Below are 20,491 nucleotides of genomic sequence, written 5' to 3' on the forward strand. Positions count from 1 at the left end.
GATCTGCCTTAGTGAACATAATGAGAGGCAGATAAAATTGTATGTATGCTATCAAAATGGATTGTGTGATTCGCAAATGAACATGTAATGGCCAAGTTGCAAGCTTCCGATATTCAAGTTTTGCCCTCAACTTTGTTAGCACCCAATTGGTTTGTTAGGAACGGGTGAGTCCCCAACCTAGAGGATAGCCAAGATGTCGAATGAATTGAGAAGCGGGGATAATTTCCCCAGGCCACAGAAGACTGTGCCATTCCTGTGCATGCAACAGCAACAGTTTTGATTTCTGAAAATTTACCCGAAGACCAGCAGCCAATCCATATGTAGAAAGAGCCTGCATAATCATGGACAGATCACTCCGAGTATTTTTTGGGGTAAAGAATGAATCATCAGCATATGCTTGAGCGATCATGCTATGACTGCCAAGAATCTCCAAACCGTGCAACTGGTCAGTGTCCAAAAGGTGGTCCAGATATTGAAGCATTGGATGAGTGGCTATGGCAAAAAGTAAAGCACTTGAGGGACATCCTTGCCTAACAAAATTAACCAAGAGTCCAGGATGTAGAAATATCCTCTGAAAGTATGCAGGCAACTTTACTATCTTGATATAGCCAAAAGATAACTTGCTGCATTTTTGTGCTAAATCCCAATGCCTACATGGTCGATGAAATAAAATCCCACTTAGCAGTATCAAAGGCTTTGGCAATATCAACTTGCAATAACAAAACATCCTGCTGCGTGTATTTGGCATATTCAATTCCAACATAGGCATTAGCAATGTTATAAGTGATATGCCTACGCGGGACAAAGCCATATTGGGCAGGATGCAACTCATCATGTAAAAATCCCTTTAGCCGATCGACAATCATTTTGGTAGTGACTTTGTAAATGACTGGCATAAGGGTGATAGGTCTCCAGTCTGCCAAAGATTCACAAATTTGCTTTTTTGAAAGGAGTTTAACAAGACCTCTCTTCCATGTGTCTAGCATTTTCTGATTTTGCCATGCAGCATTCACCATATGTAGCAATGTATGCTTCAAAAGAGGCCAATATTCTAGAAAAAACTCGACTATAAGACCATCCCATCCTAGAGATTTCCATCTGCCAAAGGATTTGATTGCATCCGACAGTTCCCTCTCAGTAAAAGGTTCCTCCAATTCCAAAGCTTGAGTAGTGGAAATAACAGGAGAAACATGCTGCAACAGTAAATTTCGTGCAAGCAAAACCTGCTGTGAGGGAGGAATTGCAAAACCAAATTGCTGAGAGAAATGATGCACACAAACAGAAGCAAGCTGTGACCGTGAGGTGGTCCATGATCCATCAGGCATAAGCACCCTGCAAATTTCTGTTTTTAGTCTCCTTTGATGCAAACTTTTGAAAAATTCTTTGGAAGAGCAGCCTTTATCTGTAAAGGCTCTTTGTCTTGCTCTAGTCTCCCATTTAGCCAGTTTCCTGTGATCATTTAGTTTAAGACAATGTCTAGCCTGGCATAGTGTTGTTTGCTCATGCATGGACAATGAACGAAGATGGCTAAGTTCAGTGAGGTCTTGACAAGTGAATTTGACCTGAGCAATAGTTTCCCTCAGAGTCTTCATGTAAGACTTGCCATAACCTGATCACAACTTGCATTTTGGAAACAAAAGAATCCGAGGCATCGTCAATATGAATATGACTGCGAGAAGATAGAGAATGAGATGCTTCAGTAACCATGGCCTTGAAAGCGGCATGTTGCAAATAGCTATTGTTCACAATTAGATGTCACCTTTGTGGCAATCTATCATCTGGCATAGCATGAAAGGATAGCCGCAACCATAGAGGTGCATGATCTGAAAGCACAAAGGCATAGTCAATCCACATTTTACATGTAAAATCCCCATTTTGTTGTGGAGCTATACTATACCATCGATCCAGACGTGCGTGATAAGAAGAAAGGGCATTATGTTGGAAGGTGTATCCAGGTGACAAAGGCTGCAATTCCTTCCAAAGGTCAACCAAATCCAGATGCATCAGTAATTGAGACCATGCATGCCTTTCAGGGGTTAACATATGAGTATGTTTGGAGGTATTGTCACCCTGTTGTGGAGCATTATTGAAATCCCCACATATGAAGGCATGATATCTCCATGGATGTTGTTGCATGGCATCCCAAATTGCAGTTCTTTCTCTAGAGGATTGAGGTGCATAAACAGAAGCAAATTCAAACACCTCTCCTTGAATAATGCATTGAAGAACAAGCCATCTGCCTTTGTTGTCATTTAAAGCAATAACTGGTTGAAGCTCATGTTTGATCAGAAGGACTACCCCTGAGAAAGAGTGTTCCTCAGCATAGAAAATATCATAGCCATAGTAGTGTCCTGTCTTTCCTGCATAGACATGTTGGTTGTGTTCTTGTAATGCCACTATGTCAGGCTGAAATCTATTGATGTACAGCCACACAAATTTCTATTTCCTACTGTCACACATCCCCTGGACATTGAGTGTAAAACATTTGATATGAGCAGTCATATTTACAGATATTTATAGTAATATAACAACTATGTACAACAGCAAACTTCATGACGTCAGCCTTGCATTTCTATCTCAGGGTCAAGGCCTCTCCCTTGAGAAGAAGTATCCACCTGAGGAGTAGACAGCAAAGCAGCAAGCTCTTCTTCAGGGAAGAGTGTTCTGCTAGTTGTCACTGCAGCCCATGTGATCCCAATTCCTGTATTGACCTCTGGGGTGTTTCCACTAGAAGACACACCATTCCAAGTGCGAGGGGGTGGAAGTCTTCGAGCGTAAATAACTTTTCTTGGACTTTGTCATCCATTAGTTTGAGGTTTCTGTCCTTTTGTCGAAGGTTGAATAGCAGGAGGTGAATGTGAAAAAACATTCCCATTTGAAACCACTGGAGCTTTGCCTTTATCCTGATTTCCAGAAAACTGTCTACTACCTTTGTTTTTATTTGCAATGGAGGTAGGAGCATCCTTAGTAGGCATTTGAACCGGCAAAGTGGCAGGAGGCATTTTATGCTGATTCATTGGACACTGTGAAGCCATGTGTCTAAATTTTTTGCAGTCAAAACAAGCCCCTGCAAATAATCCCCATTTCAGTTTATAGAAAGCACTTCCCATGTCCACATTATTCAGCGTGACTGAATAAGAGTCTGGTGTGGGATTATCAGTATCCCAGAGAATGCAAAATCGATTCAAGTTGCCATTAGGCCGTGGTGGGCAGACCACTTTGCCTAAAGATGCTGCAATTTTAGGCAAGAGTGAAGCCATGCATTGTGGGAAGTCTACAACTTCAACCCAGACCGGGCATCTGTGTCGGATTAAAGCCTGAAAATCCCTTGTGGGAGACCATGGCAATACATGCACCATTTGCTGCCCAAAAAAGAGAGGGGAATGTTCCAAAAGCATTTGTCTGTGTATCTCATCCACCATAATAACCTCAAAAAAGCCCCTGGCTGCATAGTGTACTTTGCGAACAAACGAGCCAGCCAGTGTGCGAGTCAACCAGTTGCCTATCTCTGCAGCAGGTGGCATCCGGCCTGGAAAAAATAAAATGACTGCATTTTTAGCATATTCTCTGACTGGATCCACGATTTCATCTACTTCAACCATGAGGCCAACTGATGGAACCGAGTCTTTCCAGTCTTTCCTTGTCTGCAAATCCTTCATGCATGACATCATAGACCAGTTGGGCCTCAAGAGTATCATGTACCGGGTCATGCTGACCCTCAGCCTGCTTTTGCTTCTTGCAGTGAACCGAACGCTCCTTTTGAAAAGTTTTTTCATAGGAATATTCAGCCATTGCTTTGTAAAAAATGGAACTGAGAAAGGAGGTACCTGTAAAGGGATAGTGGAGGAAAAAAACCAGTCCCAAAAAAATGCCCACAGGAAGCCCACAGGGAAGAGAAAAAGAGTATATTTGTAAGGAGAAGAAGGGAAAGAGGGATGTAGAGGTCGAGAGAAGATAAAAAACAGTTTTGTAGAGGAAAAAGAGAGAAAAAACAGTAAAAAGACCCAGATGAACTGTATTTCAGAGGAAAAGGGAAGATTTTGGCGATGGGAAAGGTGCAGCAGACCCAAAGACTGAAGAGGAGAGAAACGGGGGCAAAAGCCTTCAAAATCAGCACGTAGATGGAGTCCGCAAGCAGAACCCTGCGTGGAAACGATCCAGGAACCGGAGATGGATTGGGAGCAGCAAACTGCAAGAGGCGGAAATGTCCGTACAGGCTGTACACCTGTACAGAATCTGTACGGAAGTCTGACGGGCCGTATGGCAGTTGATAAATGCTCTAAATCGCCGGTTTTTGGGCTCTGATGCAGCGCAACAGGGAGCTGAGGCTCACGGGCTGGTTGCGGGAGGCTCTAGAGCTGTTCTTCTCTCTCTCTCACCACCACTCACTGCCTAACACACACAAACACACACTTTTTTTTTAGTAATATCCAGTGCTGTATTTATATGCTCATAAATTTACAAGATGGGAAGTCTCCAAAAATGGAGAGTATCCCAAAGATCAAAAACATAAGAAGAAAAGCTCTATGCAAGAAGCATGAATATCACCCTCATGGCAGGCATCATATAAGGATTGCCGCAATGAGGCTCGGAAAGATTAATATGACTTGTGAATCTGCCGACCCAAGTATGCCAAATTATGCTCACTCCAAATTGTCCAAAGAGCCCAATATCTCACCCAAGAGAGAAATAGTGAGTATTGAGACAAAGGCCTCATAAATCTGCCAAATAGCCAAAAATGTTTCCCAAATCTGTGACTCGGGAAACGGAGCCGAAGATGATCTGAAATTCTCCCAAGGAGGTTCCTAGAACACGGGCACACACACTTTTTTTTTGTGAAACCAGTAACTATACACGAGCACACACACTTTTTTTTTGTGAAGCCATTGACTATATTATTAACATGAGATCAATATACATGACATTAGACTCAAAAAGGGAGCCTAATGGAAAAACTCAAAAACAGTCAGAAAACACTTCAAGGCTAGTAGCATCCAAGTCCCTCGCAGCATAACTATCATATAAAGATTGCTTGAGGGACATTCTGAAGAAAGCATATGCCTGAGGAAACTGTTGTCCCATCCTAGAATGCAATCTTTGTGTCCAAATGGTCCAGAGTATCCAAAAACGACTTCTTCCCATGCAGGCTGTTTGCTCTCCTAAGACTCATGGGGGACTGAATATTCTCAATCTTCAGTTTCACATGCTGGCAAGAAAGAGCACTATGATTACACGAGCACACACACACCCGAAGACCTTCCTATGCAAAATTTCCATGTCGCTTCGCCTTCGTTTCCCTAACTCTCCTTTTGGGAAACATTTTTGGCTTTTTGGCAGACTTCCTGCAACCCTGGTCCATTACTCTTTACTTTTGAACTGGGTCAGATATTGGGCTTTTTGGACCATATGGCAGGATCACAACATGCGATATTTTGGGAATTTGTTCTTGCAATCTTATGAATATTTCACACCCGAAGACACACACACACGCACACACACACATATATGAATATGTTACACAATGTTTCTCGTGTCAATTAAGACAAAGCGGTTGAAGCAACTTGTCCTTTTTATAGTTATTAGAAATACTGATATGTAGATGGGAGAGCATTTCCATGGATTTTATAGCTGATCTTTCTCAGACACAAGGAGGATATGATTTTATTCTTACAATGGTTGAGGTGACTCACTTCATTCCAATGAGAGAGTCATTTTGTGCTCCACAAGTAGCGGATTTGTTGCTAACGTGTTTCATGTACATGGATTGCGAAATTTCATAATATCAGATAGAGATACGAGATTTATGTGACAAAAGAGTGGGAGAGGGCACTTGCTAAGGCCAACCCAATGGAGCTAACCAAAGAGTATGGTGTTGAGGAATCACATAGTGGCAATTTCAAAATCCACCTTCCTGTCTTTAATGTGTACTATGTTAGATGTGCAAACAGTAAATGAACAATGCTCACGAGAGATGTAGAACCAACAATATATATTTTTCCAATGTGGACCAAATCATATACAAAAGATGTGTTCAGTGTGCCACCCTCTATCAGCAGACATAGCGAACTAGATGTGGACCCCTATAGACTCAAAACTGTTCTCCTATCTCCTCGTGGCACTTCCAAAACACCTGCCATGTGTTGCTCCCCTAGAACTTATGTGGGCCTCGTATGTGTTTCCCGTAATCACGCCTCCCTGCTGCTCCTGCTACACAGCCTATTGTAAGGCAGTGCTTGCTCCTGGGTCCTTGACCTCCTTGATGCTGTGAAGGAAACCAACAGTAAGGCACAAATCTCCCACGATTCCGTCTTCTCTTGCTGCTGTGTAGGCAGCCCTTGGTGAAGACCTTTGGGCTTTATCTATGCTGCAAGCAGTCGCTGCCCTTGCTGCACAAGATTGCCCCTAGTTTGCTCCTTGAAGCAGACTGAACTGCCCAAATTTTGAACAAAGAAATGAAGCCCAAAGGGGATCTTGAACTTCCCTGCATGGCCGACCTGGTCTGCTAGTCAATCGACTAGATCGACAAATTGGCCGACCTGTAGTCTGTTGCACCCCTTTGGTCCCTGCAGCCTATAAACAGGCCCAGCCTTGTCCTGGTCCATTTTGGCCTGTCTGTTGCTCCTTCCTGCACAGCTCCAACCTGCTGTACACCTCTGATTTTTCTCGAGAGTGCTCCAGCATCTTTCCATGCCTGTACAAATGTGCCCTCTGCTTCAACATATCCACGTGTCAGTTGCACCTCTTCTAGACTGGTCTACAAGGTACTTCTACATAACCTAGACCTGTGAAACTCTCTCGGCTCTCTTCCTAGTTCTGACCACCAGACCTGCTCCGACCAGCTCCAATGCCAGCCAGGTACCCTTTTATGTGCTGCCCATCTAGCAGCCATGTTTTCTCTCTCATCTCTGCATCCCTGGGGATCCACGTGGCCTTCTTGAGATCTTTGTGCTGCTCCTCCCCATGCACTCCTCATTTGGGAGCTCATAGATGGGGAGGTGACAACCTTAACTCCAACACCCCCTCTCAATGACACATCGTGGGCCAATCCCTACACGTCGTTGTAGATGCTCCATTGACTCCCATGGAGAAGCCTTCTAGAGCAATTTGGAGTTGTCGTCATGGTCTGTCAACCAGCATCTCCTACTCCTCTAGGTCCAGTCTCATGCAAGCGAACCACTTTGGTATATAGGTACAATGTTAGGAGTACCACTGGTCCATGGTACCACCACCTTCAATCATGTACCTGCTAGTGATCCTGAGCAATCCTGATGCAAACATTATCCAGCTGTCCCCCCCTCAATCTCTCCCAAGGTCTGTCTGAACCTATCCTTCCTGTGGCAACGCATACGATGCCCCCAACTTGAGCAATGAGACCCTAGTGGCTGATCCACATAGATCTCCCAGCCCAAGTGTAACTCTAGATAAAGTAGACCAAGAGCTCTTGTGAGCTCCCAAGCAACTACTCTTCTGGCTTCAGCACGCTCTCTCCACCTGTAGATGTCCCTGTCTCCAAGGCTTCAACAGGTCCATTATGTCCACCTTCTAGCAACTTTCTTCTGAGCTTGGAAGAAGCACCAACACTTCCCCTTCTGCCTTCTAGGAAGGCATACATCTTCCAATCTCTCATTGCCTGGGAGACATAAAGTATAGAATCTTCTCAAAGCATTTTGTTAAGGTTTAAATGAAAATACAGTGAATGCACATAGCAGTTGATGCTCCTGCTTATTTGCTTGCTTTTTGAAAAGAAGCCATGTACCGCAAAGAGGCACACTCAACTTCCTCGTGTAATCTTGTAGTACTCCCTTCAATGTCCCAGCTTTCATCTGACCTGAATCGTGAGGTCCTTCCAAAGGGAATTCCCTCATATAAGTGATACCAGCTAAACACTCAGAGAAATCTGAGCACACTCTGCTGTCCTTCACCTTCACGACAGCTTGATCTATTGTCCTACACACTAGAGCATGGTAGATCTTTCATCAAGGAACTACCCATATAAATGTTTGAAGCTTTTCTACAAAGCCTTAGGCTTATTTCCTTGTCGTGATTTAATTTATTTCTTTGTACATGCTCACAATATCACTACAGAGGAGATTTGTTAGATATTAGTAGTGTTGTGTGAGCATATTCTTGTTTGGGGCACTTTTTCCTTGGTTAGGCTGCTTTTCATGTTGTAGCACACATTCTTGTAATACAATTCATTTTTGTGTGTTCACCATTCATTGTTTTCAACACGAAGTACACCTTGCCAAGCTCTTTTGTGAGGCATGCAACAAGTTTGTTGCATTCACGTTATGCTTGTGTGCCAAAGGACTTGAGACCAAAGCTAGATTATAAAACCAACAAATGCATCTTTTTATTAGTTACATTGAGCAGTTGTTCCATTTGGAGTCAAAGTAAACTTAGTGAGTAGAGATGCAATCTTCAAAAGAGAAAGTCACTAGTGACTTCAAACATGCAGCCACATGTTGGGGTAGCTGAGCATGCATCCTCTCCACAACAACCACTCAACAATGAACAACCTAGAGAGCAAAAATAAGACTTGGAGCTGCTAGCTTAGCCGACTCAACCGGCCCATTAAGAGTTGGAGAAGGATTTGCACCAAGAAGACATTCTTTGTGAGCTAGGCGAAATATGTTAAGGGCTCACTAGGAAAGTTTCATATGCAGAGCACAAGCCAATTTCCACACCCACAGAGACCTAGCTAAAATTGGATGTTGATTTGGATATAGTTAGATGTAGATTTCCACTCTTTACAGGAGGTTAGTGGGTATCCTAATTCTGTTTGATGAGTCATGACCACTAGGTGACGTACTTGTTATCTATATGTTGCATTTGTCAGTACATGGCACAACCCATAGCCAGCCATTGGAAGGCAGCCCAAAGGTTCCTCAGGTACATCAAGGGTAATATGCAGTTTGCGATCTTTTATGGTAGATCCAAAATCGTGAAACGGGAGGGAATCCATAATATTGATTTGGCCAGCTACACGAACAAACTCCACCACTCACCAATACTGGAAGTTTTCATGGATGAGCGCAAAGCAAAATACTATTGCTCTTGTATACATAGAAGCTGAATATGTTGTCTCTACCGCAGCTGTGTGTGAATCCATTTTGGCTTCCAAGGTTGCTTGGTGATCTTGGCGAAACGGTGCAAGCTTCAATGCCCATTGATACTGATAATCAATCTTGCATTGGTTTGGCCAAGTGTCCTATGGATCATGCTAGAATCAAGCACATTGACATCAAGTACCATTTCATTAGAGAGAAGTGGAGGATGGACAAGTACAGATGATCTATTGTTCTACAAAGGACAATTGGGTAGACATAAAGTTCTATGCACTCATTTCCTTAGTATCCAAAACAACTTGATTCTTAACACAGGGATAGATGATGCATATGATGCCTCCAAGAATTAAGTATTAGGACTCTCTTTGAGTTTATATATCACTACAACCATTTTGTGTCATGAGTGGGAATGTTGGGATTATGTCCTCGTTGGCTGTAAACATCATTATATTTGTGTCAAGATTAGGTTACGTTTGTCACAAAGATCAACTCTTATGTGACGGATGGTCAGGGCCTTTCTACATTAAGGCATTTGTTTTAGAATTTGATGTAGTTAAGATGAATTTAATTAGGGTGTGACTGCTTCGAGGGTTTTCCCCTTCAAATGTAAAGGATTGAAGGGACGTTTGCTGCTTTCATGTTTTGATTACCATGACCTTCGTCTGAGTCTCATCCCTGATTCTTGGCAAAATTGCCTAATGCATCCAGGCGTGTTTGTATACCCTTTTTGTCCTTGGCAAAGAGTACTACATCATTTGCATAAATGAGTAGGAGTAGGGCATATCCAGCAAGCTTTACTCCCTCTCCACTGTATGCTCTCATCCAATCTTCTAATTCATCTATGAACAAGCCGAAGAGTGTTGCTGAGATGGGGCAGCCTTGTTTGACCCCTATGTCACTACTTATACCTCCTTGGAGGGAATTTGATCCATTGACTAGAGGCTTTGCCAATTCTGTGAGGACCTTTTTGAGCATGGCTTCCTTAAGTTTTTACGTACTTGCAGCTGTTTGATCCTTTCCCTTAGTTTTTTGTAGGGTACCGTGTCAAAGGCTCTCTTGAAGTCTACGAAACAACAGTAAATTGCTTTCCTCTTGTTCTTAACCCCCTCTGTTGCAGCTCATATCATGACTAAGTGGTCTACTTTTAGGTTGAGTCCTTGGGCCTGAAACTGGCTTGAGATAGTGCTCTTTTCTCATTCTCTTCTGCCCATTTACTGATTTTCTGCTCGAGCATAGTACCATATAATCTTGCCATTAAATTGCTTACCATGATTGTTTGGTAATTTCTTGCTGTCCTATTGTCTTCTCCTTTGTGGATCAATACAATTCTATTGAGTTGCCACTCCATGGGGAATTCCTCTTCCAAGCCCTATCTTTTATTATCATGGTTAGCATCTCTTTTCTCTTGTCTCCTCCCCATTCCAGCATCTTTGCTACTAGCCCTTGGGAATCTGGGACCTTCCCATTTGCTGATTTCTTCAGCCCCCTCTCCACATATTTTTCTGTGGTAGAACCATCTATGGTTTTGATAGAGAAAGGCTGCTTGGCATGTTCTTCTCCTTTCTCTCTTGTAGAGGTCCTTGACAAACCTTATATTGCCTTCCCATGCTGCTTTCCCCCCATGTGATTTGTTTCCATGTAGCTTTTGGAAAAACTTTCTGGGATTTCTTTTAAGCTCTTCAAAATGCTCGAGCTATTTATCTCTTAAGTACTTCTCTCCTTTCTTCTTACTAGGTGCTTGTATGCCCTTTCCCTTTTCCTCTTTTCCTGCTGTGTTGGCTGCTTTCCACGATATGTTTGCTGTTTTGCATTGTTCACTATACCAACTGTTGCAAGGCATCCCTTTGTTTCTTCCTTTGCTCTTTTAAAAGCATTTGTGGGCTGTTTTCTGCACAATATCTGTCATGCATTTGTTCATCCCCTTGCAAGTTTGAGGCATCTTATTGTGGGATATTGCCTTTTCTATTTCCTGCTCATATAATTGAGCCTTTTTGTAGTTCATCCTCAACCATGGGGGTGCTGTGTATTTCTGTTTATCTACAGCAAGTCGTGTTCCTTTGATCAGAAGAGACATGGCCCTGTGGTTTCTTCATCAATCCTGAGGTACTCCATAATATATACCTTACGAAGGGGCTTACAATCGTGTAGTCAATCACACTTCATCTGTGTGGGGTTTTGCATGTGTAGCCTCCTATGTCATTGAAAAAATGAGTTCCATTGCATACTTGAAGTCCGAAACATCCACACAGGGTGAGTTTTTGTATCCATCAGGTTGGTTTCTCTTGCATCTTCTGATGTCCTCTTCAATCCCTTCCTTTCTTCAATGTCCTTCATCTCTTCTGTCCATTATGGGTCTTTCCCTTCTGCCATTATGTTAGGGTGAGTTTTTGTATCCATAAGGTTGGTTTCTCTTGCATCTTGTGATGTCCTCTTTGATCCCTTCCTTTCGTCAATGCCCTCCTTCATTTCTTCAATCGTTAATGGTTCTTTCCCTTCTACCGTTACGTTAGCGTGCCTTGATCCCGTTCGTGAATCTACCATTGACCTCCACTTGTCTTGATCATTCCCGACGCCCTCAGTCACATTCTGGCTGTGGAAAGTTTTGTCAATATGCTAGGTTCCAAAGATCCCTTAAATTCGGGAGGGATGTTAGATGAGCTCAGTTTCAGCTTCTCAAAGTGAATGTAGAGTTTGTCTTGGCTGTCATGAGTATGCAACACTCCATTTTGAGGCAGCTGATAGTTTGCCTCCCAGAGATTTTTAGCAAATTATTTCGGTGTCCAAATGTACTTGGCTATATCCTCTCCCAAGTCTATGGAATAATTAATCATGTATCAATCATACGTGGCCAATGTCATTGCGTGAGATTGAATTCTGGGTTTACTTAAACATATCTTGAGGATGCTTTCCTGTGGACCTGGCATCATCATCAATAGTCGAAATCATATGGAGTTAGTCCACACAATCATATGAACATTCGTACGTATCCAGCTTCCTTGAATCATTTACTTTTGTTCGCACTGCCTTGTAAGGCGGTGTTCTACTGAGAGTTTTGCAAAAAAGTGTCCTTTCTATTCGACAGGTTAACTACTTTCTATTCGAGTCTTTCCCTCTCTCCTGCCCCCTCTCTCTCCCTCTCTTCCTTTTCCCCAACCAACCCCTCTCTCTCTCTCTCTCTCTCTCTCTCTCTCTCTCTCTCCTTCCTCCCCCCACTTAACTTATCCCTCTAGCGATATCCTCCAATGCTCCATAAAAGCTCTAAGAAATGGACAATGCTATCGAGTACATCATTGCTCTCTTTTTTTTCACTCATCTGCCCACACACACACAGAGTTTGCACATTGCTTTGCATTTGCAAGCAGTTGCATTATAGCACTCAAACTTTCCAATGGTTCTTACAAACAGGCTTCCATCACAAGTGCTGAAAAGTAACCATCCATTCATCTTCACGACCATTTGCATCTAGCAGAACCTAAGGCAGTTCTCACCAGTACTTGCACTCGCTTGTTATTAACCCAAATCTAGATTAAGCTTCAGATGCATGTTAAAGTATTTTGGTTTCATAGGATGCACCCAAACCCTATAGAGTTAGTCCATGTTGGTTTTGACCATAATCGACCAATTTAACCTTGGGTTGACCTTGTTGACGCACAGGATTTTACTTTGTTCTTTCTTCTGATCGTGCACATGAATCATTCTTCTAACAATTCATTATAATTAGTCTCTCTTAACATGAACATGTTCGGAATCATTCTATGGGGCTTAACCATAGACAGTTAAAATCATGATTTGTAACACATCGTGATTTTTCTACGCTGTTTGGATTTAGACCAAAAAATGGAGCTTAGGTAGACTAATCTGGATTTTTGAGAAAGTGTTGTTCAGATATTATGCTTCAGCTTTAATTACATGGATCTATTGTGATGTATCCATCCTTATGCTCCGAATGGGCTGTGTAGGTGCTCCTTTCAAGAAAACCTAGCTTCTTACTTTTTGGAAAATCTCAGTCCCCTTTCATTCCTAGAATCTACCATTGACCTCCACTTGTCTTGATCATTCCCGACGCCCTCAGTCACATTCTCTCTGTGGAAAGTTTTGTCAATATGCTAGGTTCCAAAGATCCCTTAAATTCGGGAGGGGTGTTAGATGAGCTCAGTTTCAGCTTCTCAAAGTGAATGTAGAGTTTGTCTTGGCTGTCATGAGTATGTAACACTCCATTTTGAGGCAGCTGATAGTTGGCCTCCCAGAGATTTTTACAAATTATTTCGGCGTCCAAATGTGCGTGTGTACCCAAATTACTTACCAGACTGCTAATCCATGCATTGTAAGTCGTTTGGCAGCATTATGATAAACATTTTTCTGCTTTTTTCCTTCCTTACCATCTTAAATCCTCTGCAAACCATACAAAAACTTCTGGATGCTTTCATTGCAGTGCACCTATCCTGGCTGCAGAATACCTTGTCAGCTAAGGCAATGCGTACGCTCTATTTCTGTTGGAATCTTTATCCTCGGCCTGCTGTAGATGTTGTGCTGATACAAAAATTATTGCAGTGCACCTATCCTGGCTGCAGAACACCTTGTCAGCTATCAAGGCAATGCGTACGCTCTATTTCTGTTGGAATCTTTATCCTCAACCTGCTGTAGATGTTGTGCTGATACAAAATTACCTCTTCATGTAAGTCTATTAGGATCTCTGTTGACGTCTCGGTTCACTCACCCACGACTAACTTAAGGTGCTCGGTAACATCCCAACTCTATGCAGTGCTCGGTGACATTCCAACTCTGTGCAGTACTCGATGAAGATACTCGCTCTTGCAATCCTTGTTGCAGCATGCTTGGGTGACAGAACAGATGCCAACATTAAACACTCGAAGTTAGGGGATAGTTGTTGAAGGAAGAACCGTATGGTGACGGGAGAATCGAGTTCACATTACCTAGGAAAACGATACTGAGTGCACGACACCAGAAACAAAAGACAATGTATAGACAAAGGAAATGAACTTGTATTGACAAACTCCTTATACAACCAAGCCGCCTTGGCTTGCAATGAACATTTAGTGTAGCAGCTTTCTAACTAGCAAGCTTAGGTGAGAGGGAGAGTACTCATCACACACTGCTGTCTCTCCTTCTTCCTATTACAAAGCCTTTTGCTAACTATTATTGGTTGAACCGCCCACAAATCACCCGCACCTCTAACTGCGAACGGTGCTCGGACCAAAAAGTTTAACTGCTTCCGAGCGAGACTGCACTCGGTAACTGCACTCATGTCAGCCTTTAGCCCTACGCTTCTGTTGGCCTTACCGGAGGGCCAACATTTTGCCTCAGCTATCCTTGAATCAGGTCCTCACAGTGATGGACTGGCAGGAACCAGCCACTGCTCAAATGCTGAGGTTCTTGGATTGAAGCCGCGAGGACACCGTGAAGGATGTCACCATCGTCGAGGTGGTGGAGCGGAGTGGGTAGGTGGAGCTGAGGGTCCAGCTTCATCTGCAAGTGGTGATTGGGGAGAGGAAGCGAAAGCTGTAGGGTCGGGGCCAAAACTCCGTTGCCCATGGGGAGGCCATAGGTACAATGGGTAGCCTTTCTGGGGTGGTGAGCCAGTCTATTGTCCACAGCTCAGCAACATATATCGAGGGCCGATTCAAAATGAGTCGTGTACCTGTGGACAGGTGTGACTCGCGTTTGCCACTTAGTCAGAGGATCCTTGCACAAATATCAGTCGTTGTTGCGCATGGCCGCCACCTCTGTGACATGGCTACTTATTAATTTTTTGAACTCCCTCAAAATCTGCGCATACTGAGTGCACGACACCATAAACGAATAGACAATGTATAGGAAAAGGAAATCAACTTGTATTGACAAACTCCTTACAACCAAGCCGCCTCGGCTTGCAATGAAAACTTAGTGTAGCAGCTTCCTAACCCAGCAAGCTCAAGTGAGGGAGAGTACTCATCACACATTGCTCTCTCTTTGTCTCCCTGTTACAAAGCCTTTTGCTAACTACGCAAATCACCTTCTAAAAGACATCACGCTCAATGTGTCACACCGCTACTTGCTATTGGTTGAACTGCTCGCAATCACCTGCACCTCTAACTGTGAACGGTGCTCGGACCAGAAAGTTCCACTGCTTCCACCACTTCCGAGCAAGACTGCAGTCAGTAACCGCACTCATGTCAGCCTTTAACCCTGCGCTCCTGTTGGACTTACCCGAGGGCCAACAATCTCCCTTGCAGTTTGCTGCACATTAGTTATAGATTATCTTTGCCAAGAATGTTACTTAAATTGTGGTTTTGATCAGCTACTCAATGCAAACTTGCATGCTTCTATCCATAGTCCCATGATGCTGTTAAGGCACACTCAGTTTGGCTGTAACGCAGGTTGCATAAACTTGCATCGTTATAAACACTATCTATCTTGCAGGTTTCACAGATTAGGCAGATTCTATAGCTCCATCTAGTCCTTAGGAGGTGTTAAATACTTTAGATAGTTATTTGATGTTGATGTTGACTATCTGCTTCATCTGTCTTTCACATCGGTCTCCTGTGCATGCTGCTTTCAGTTCTAGATACGTATAAAGGAATAACAAACTCTAGAAGATTGCTTGTAACTACTTTTGACTGGTAGTTTAGTTGTGCAGGACGCCCCATGCCTTTTGGAGATTTGCAGCATTTGGTAGTCCTGTATTTGGTGAGGCTGACTGCATTCCGATGCTGCTGTACCTGGAACAGAGTAGTATTTTGATGAGGTGCATGATGGTGTCAACAGGTACTGGGTGACAGAGATGCATGTCGATGGATTTCGCTTTGACCTTGCTTCAATCCTCACTCGAGCTAGCAGGTCTATAGTTTCTAAGCCTGATGTTGCTGATGTGTGTAGTTGTTTGCAGTAAATGTAGATATTATATGTAACTGTGCGAATCTTGTATATAAAGACTATATCTTTTACTTCTGTTTTGTATTTTGAAGTCTTTGGGACAGAGCAAACGTTTTGGGTACAAATGAAAGTGCAGAAGGAGATTTTTTAGCCACTGGCACACCCCTCAGTGAACCACCTCTAATTGATATGATCAGCAATGACCCTGTGCTATGTGACGTTAAGGTTCTTTGTATCAGCTGTTCGTTTTCTTATCTTTCAGTTTCTGTCACCCCGAATTATTCTGGAATCTAAATATCATGGAAGAACAAACTCAAATTTGAATTAGTCATTGACATCCTAATGTATCACAGTTGATAGCTGAGGCTTGGGATTGTGGTGGTCTGTACCAAGTTGGCAACTTCCCACACTGGGGTTTATGGTCAGAATGGAATGGGCAGGTATATTGGTGACTTATGATCAAAAGGTTTATGTGCACTACATTCGTTTTATTTCAAATTGGTCCGTAATACTTTGCTTTTAATTATGAGGTTTTTTAAAACACTGCAGTTCCGTGATACTGTGCGTCAGTTCATTAAAGGGACTGATGGTGTCGCAGGGGCTTTTGCTCATTGCCTTTGTGGATCACCACACCTTTATGGAGTACTTCCTTACCTACTGTTGAATTGTTATTTTTTTACAATATGACACATTTATAGCAGGCTGAGGAACTTATATGAATTTAGTCTTAGAATTGCATGTCTAACTTGATAATTTTTCCATTGTGCAGGAGGGTGGTAGAAATCCTTGGCATAGTGTGAACTTCGTGACTGCTCATGATGGGTTCTCCCTTGCAGACTTAGTGTCTTATAATGAGAAGCATAACGTTGCAAATGGGGAGGACAACAGCGATGGAGAAACTCATAATAATAGCTGGAATTGTGGGGAGGTGATTAATAAAGTACTCTGTGTTCACATGCATAAGATATCTTTGTTTCTTTTCTTTTTGCATAATATAACATACGTTTGTTTCTTTTGGAACCCCGATGCAATTGATCATCTTCCCAAAAGAGGATAAGACCTTAAAATTTCTTTTATACAGTATCAAGATACCAAGTGTCGTTCTCTTGTGTTTGAGTAGGATAGATGGATTTCTTTTTTTCACTCTTTTTGTGTGCTGCATATATGTGTATGCGTGCCTCTTGTGGGCATACATGTTTGTTCTGTTGAAACTCTCAATACACATTAGTTAATTTGATGTCTTTCACTGCTTTGATACATTTGATATTGGATGCGATCAAGATGTTGTTGTGCAACAGGAAGGGGAACTAGTAAGTCTGCCTGTGCAACGCTTGAGACAAAGGCAGCTTCGCAATTTCATTGTTGCTCTTACAGTCTCACAAGTAAGTTTTTGGCTTGATTGGAATTCATTTTACCTTATATATAACATCACAGTGCATTCTGATGTTCTTACAAGTGTGGTAACGAAATGAGATCTGTATTAATAGCTATAATCATTGGTCGTGTAATGATAAGTAAATTTGGTGAAATGAGCACTATTTTAACTTACTATCAAGTGGGTCATTGAGGCTTTAGGAAAGGAAAAAGAGGGGAAGCAAACAACCCTTTTTCCAGTGATGTGGATATTGGGTTGTTATATCAACCCCTTTCCTTTCCGTTTGGGGATTTACACAGAAGAGTTTGGGATAATTGATGTTGGATCACCTCCAAGGAAAAGGAAGGGATAGGGATACTATGAAGGGAAAGGAAAAGTTGTTATCCTCAAAATGTCTTAGTAGTCCCTTGTCTTGATGGGGGAAAAACAAATGCTTGATTTTAGAGAAGAATGCATCGTGAGTGGACTACGCATTCCTGCATTGCTATATCCTCGTGATTCTTAGGAGCAACGTGATAACGGAGCAACAATGCATTGCTACACGCACTGAAATTCTTTCAATATAGCCATCTCTCATATTATTCCTCATTCTTGAAGACCAATTGAAATCGAGCAAGAGCTTAACTTCTCCCTAGTTACCACCTTAGTCAACATGTCTGCAGAATTCTAGCTAGTGTGTATTTTTTCCAGCTTCTACAGTTCATCCTCCAAAATAGATCGGATGAAATGATACCTGAGCTGTATATTTTTTGTTCTTGAATGGAAGGCTGAATTCTTTGCAAGATGAATGGCACTCTGGTATTGTTGGGGTAAAGGCACATTGCCACCCTTTTATTAAAGATATGACACCTATGACTGTCTTAAGACAGTCATAGGGTGAAAAACCTAATCCTAATAAAACCTATGAGTTTGTGGTGTGGCTCATCACTTCACACCCACATCTTTTGTGTCACCCCTCTCTCTCACTCTCTCCCCGTTGTTCTTCTCCCTCATTCTTTCCCTCTCAACTGGTATCAGAGCCTTCACCTCTCCCTCTTCCTCTACCCCTCCCTCTCCCCTCGGGCCTCGTGCCCTCAGCAGCCTCAGCAGCGAGCTCGGCATTGAGCAGGGCAGCGCGCAGGCAGCGTGCGGGCAGCAGCAGGGAAACGCGCAGGCAGCGCGCACGGGCAGCAGCAAGGCATCGCGCAGGCGACGCGCAGGCGACGCGCGCGATCAGCGCGCAGGCAGCGCGGGGCGCTCGCATACGCAGCAGCAGCTAGCTGCTGCTAGCTGCGCACCGCACGATCTGTACAGTCACGTACGGCTGTCCGTACCGCTGTACGGACACCGTACAGGCGGCCGTACTGTACGGACGCCGCCGTACGGACTGCGTCAGGGAGAACTGCGTTAGGGAGGCCGTTGCGTCAGGGAAGGTGCATTTCGAATCTCCTTTTTGGGATTTGTACCCTGCACAGGTACAGCAGGTACAACAAGTACAGCCTGTACAGCAGGTACAGCAAGTACAGCAGGTACATCAGTTTTTTTTTTTTTGGGAAGAAGAAAAAGAGAGAGCACTCTGCTCTTCACATTCCCGGTTGTTCAGTTCTCAAAACTGTGTGTTGAAGGTACAGCAAGTACCCTCGTGTCCCTCGTGCTTAAGGTGACTAGTACCACAGTGTGTGGTGGTTGCACAGTTATCTTGTTTCGGGAAGGTCAAATGCCTTGATTTTGCAGAGAGCTTTTATGCTTTTGCTGAGTGCAAATCTCAGCTTTTGGGTGACATTTTCAAAGGGCTTTTGCCTGGAAGTTTATGCAGTGTATGCCTTGAGGCAGTGTGGAGCCAGGGTGCCCACATTGGTCTTGTTTCCGCAGTGTATTCAGTGACATTTCTGCAGGTCACATTTTGTGTACGACACCTTGAAAAATCTCAGTCGAGCCACGCTTGGCCAGGGCGCATCGAGTTTACTCGGTCCCTAACTGTCCATCGTTGACAGTGCTCAAAAGATTTTCTCTTCAGTGTTTGTACGTTGGGATCTGTGTTGTTATTGTGTACACAGGGCCGTTTATGCATTGCATTGTCAGGTGAAAGTGCCAGGAGAGCGCTGTATTTTGTATGCTACCTCAGTGTTGAGGTGTTTTTCACTTGGCACAGGTGTCAATCAAGGGGCTTTTGCCCAGATTTTGCTTGAGAGCACTTGAGTTACTGTTTGAGACCTTCAGATGCCTTTTATCTCCTTGGCAGAAGGGTGATTGCTTGGGATTTGTCCCATTCTCTGTTGCAGGTTTGTGACAGGCTGAAGTGTCTGGAGCCTCTTTTCAGTGAACAAAACAGTGTATGACAAGTGGTTTATGCATATAAAATCAGTGCAATACCTCATCTGAGGTGGGAGAAGTGTCCAGGACAGCAGTGTTTTGTGCTTCGTCAGCTGATGATGCATTGATAAAGCACTTGTGGAACAGCTGCAGCATTCTAAAATTACTGTTTTATGCCTATTTGAGCACGGTACAGTGTCAGAAGGTACAGTAACTGGAGGGAAATTTTCTGTTTTGCTGCAGATTTTTTGACAGTAAAAACAGCACTATTGTGAGTGATCCTGGCTCTTGATAGAGCAGGATTTTTCTGAGAAATCAGAATTTTATTCAGTCATTTTTTTAACTTACAGGGAGTCAGGTACTTTCCTTATCTGATATGGCATCAGGGGGAAGTGAATCATCAATTCTGAACATAAAGAAATTGGAAGGGGCACACAATTATGCATTATGGGCAGAACAGTGTTTGAATGTACTTCTGCTAAAGAAGATTTCTAAGCCCATAAGGGTGAAGGGTGTCAAGCCATCTGGGATGTCAGATGATGAGTGGGAGGAGCTTGATTTGTCCGCTAGGACTGCTATCATGCTTACTCTCAGTGATTCTCTTGTTTTCAATGTTCAGGCTGAAAAGACCTCTTATGGCCTATGGCAGAGGCTAGCAGAGTTGTATGCCCAAAAGAGTTCAGCCAGTAAGGTTTATTGGTTGAAGAAGCTGGTTGATCTTCGCATGAAGGAAGGTACAGCTATGACCTCACACTTGAGTGAGTTCAATGCCATCTTTACACAGCTGATTGCACATGGGTTGAACCTTGATGAGGAGTTCAAGGCTACTTTCTTGTTGTGTACCCTCCCTGAGAGTTGGGACACTTTCAAGACCACCCTGTCT

General features: G+C 43.2%; 1 protein-coding gene across 1 annotated transcript in view; it reads left to right on the forward strand.

The window, feature by feature from the left end:
- Positions 1–20,491, forward strand: part of ISA1 (isoamylase 1) — a 116,836-nt gene that overhangs the window by 75,743 nt on the left and 20,602 nt on the right. Inside the window, exons 9-14 of the mRNA XM_087377892.1 lie at positions 15,834–15,905; positions 16,034–16,166; positions 16,295–16,381; positions 16,491–16,583; positions 16,711–16,869; positions 17,240–17,323. Coding sequence (XP_087234018.1) covers positions 15,834–15,905; positions 16,034–16,166; positions 16,295–16,381; positions 16,491–16,583; positions 16,711–16,869; positions 17,240–17,323 — 628 coding nt within the window. The remainder of the gene's footprint in view (positions 1–15,833; positions 15,906–16,033; positions 16,167–16,294; positions 16,382–16,490; positions 16,584–16,710; positions 16,870–17,239; positions 17,324–20,491) is intronic.

This window comes from Dipteris shenzhenensis, chromosome 1 (genome assembly GCF_047967505.1).
Source record: "Dipteris shenzhenensis isolate YYH24624 ecotype China chromosome 1, Dip_SZ_1.0, whole genome shotgun sequence".
NCBI classification, from domain to species: domain Eukaryota; kingdom Viridiplantae; phylum Streptophyta; class Polypodiopsida; order Gleicheniales; family Dipteridaceae; genus Dipteris; species Dipteris shenzhenensis.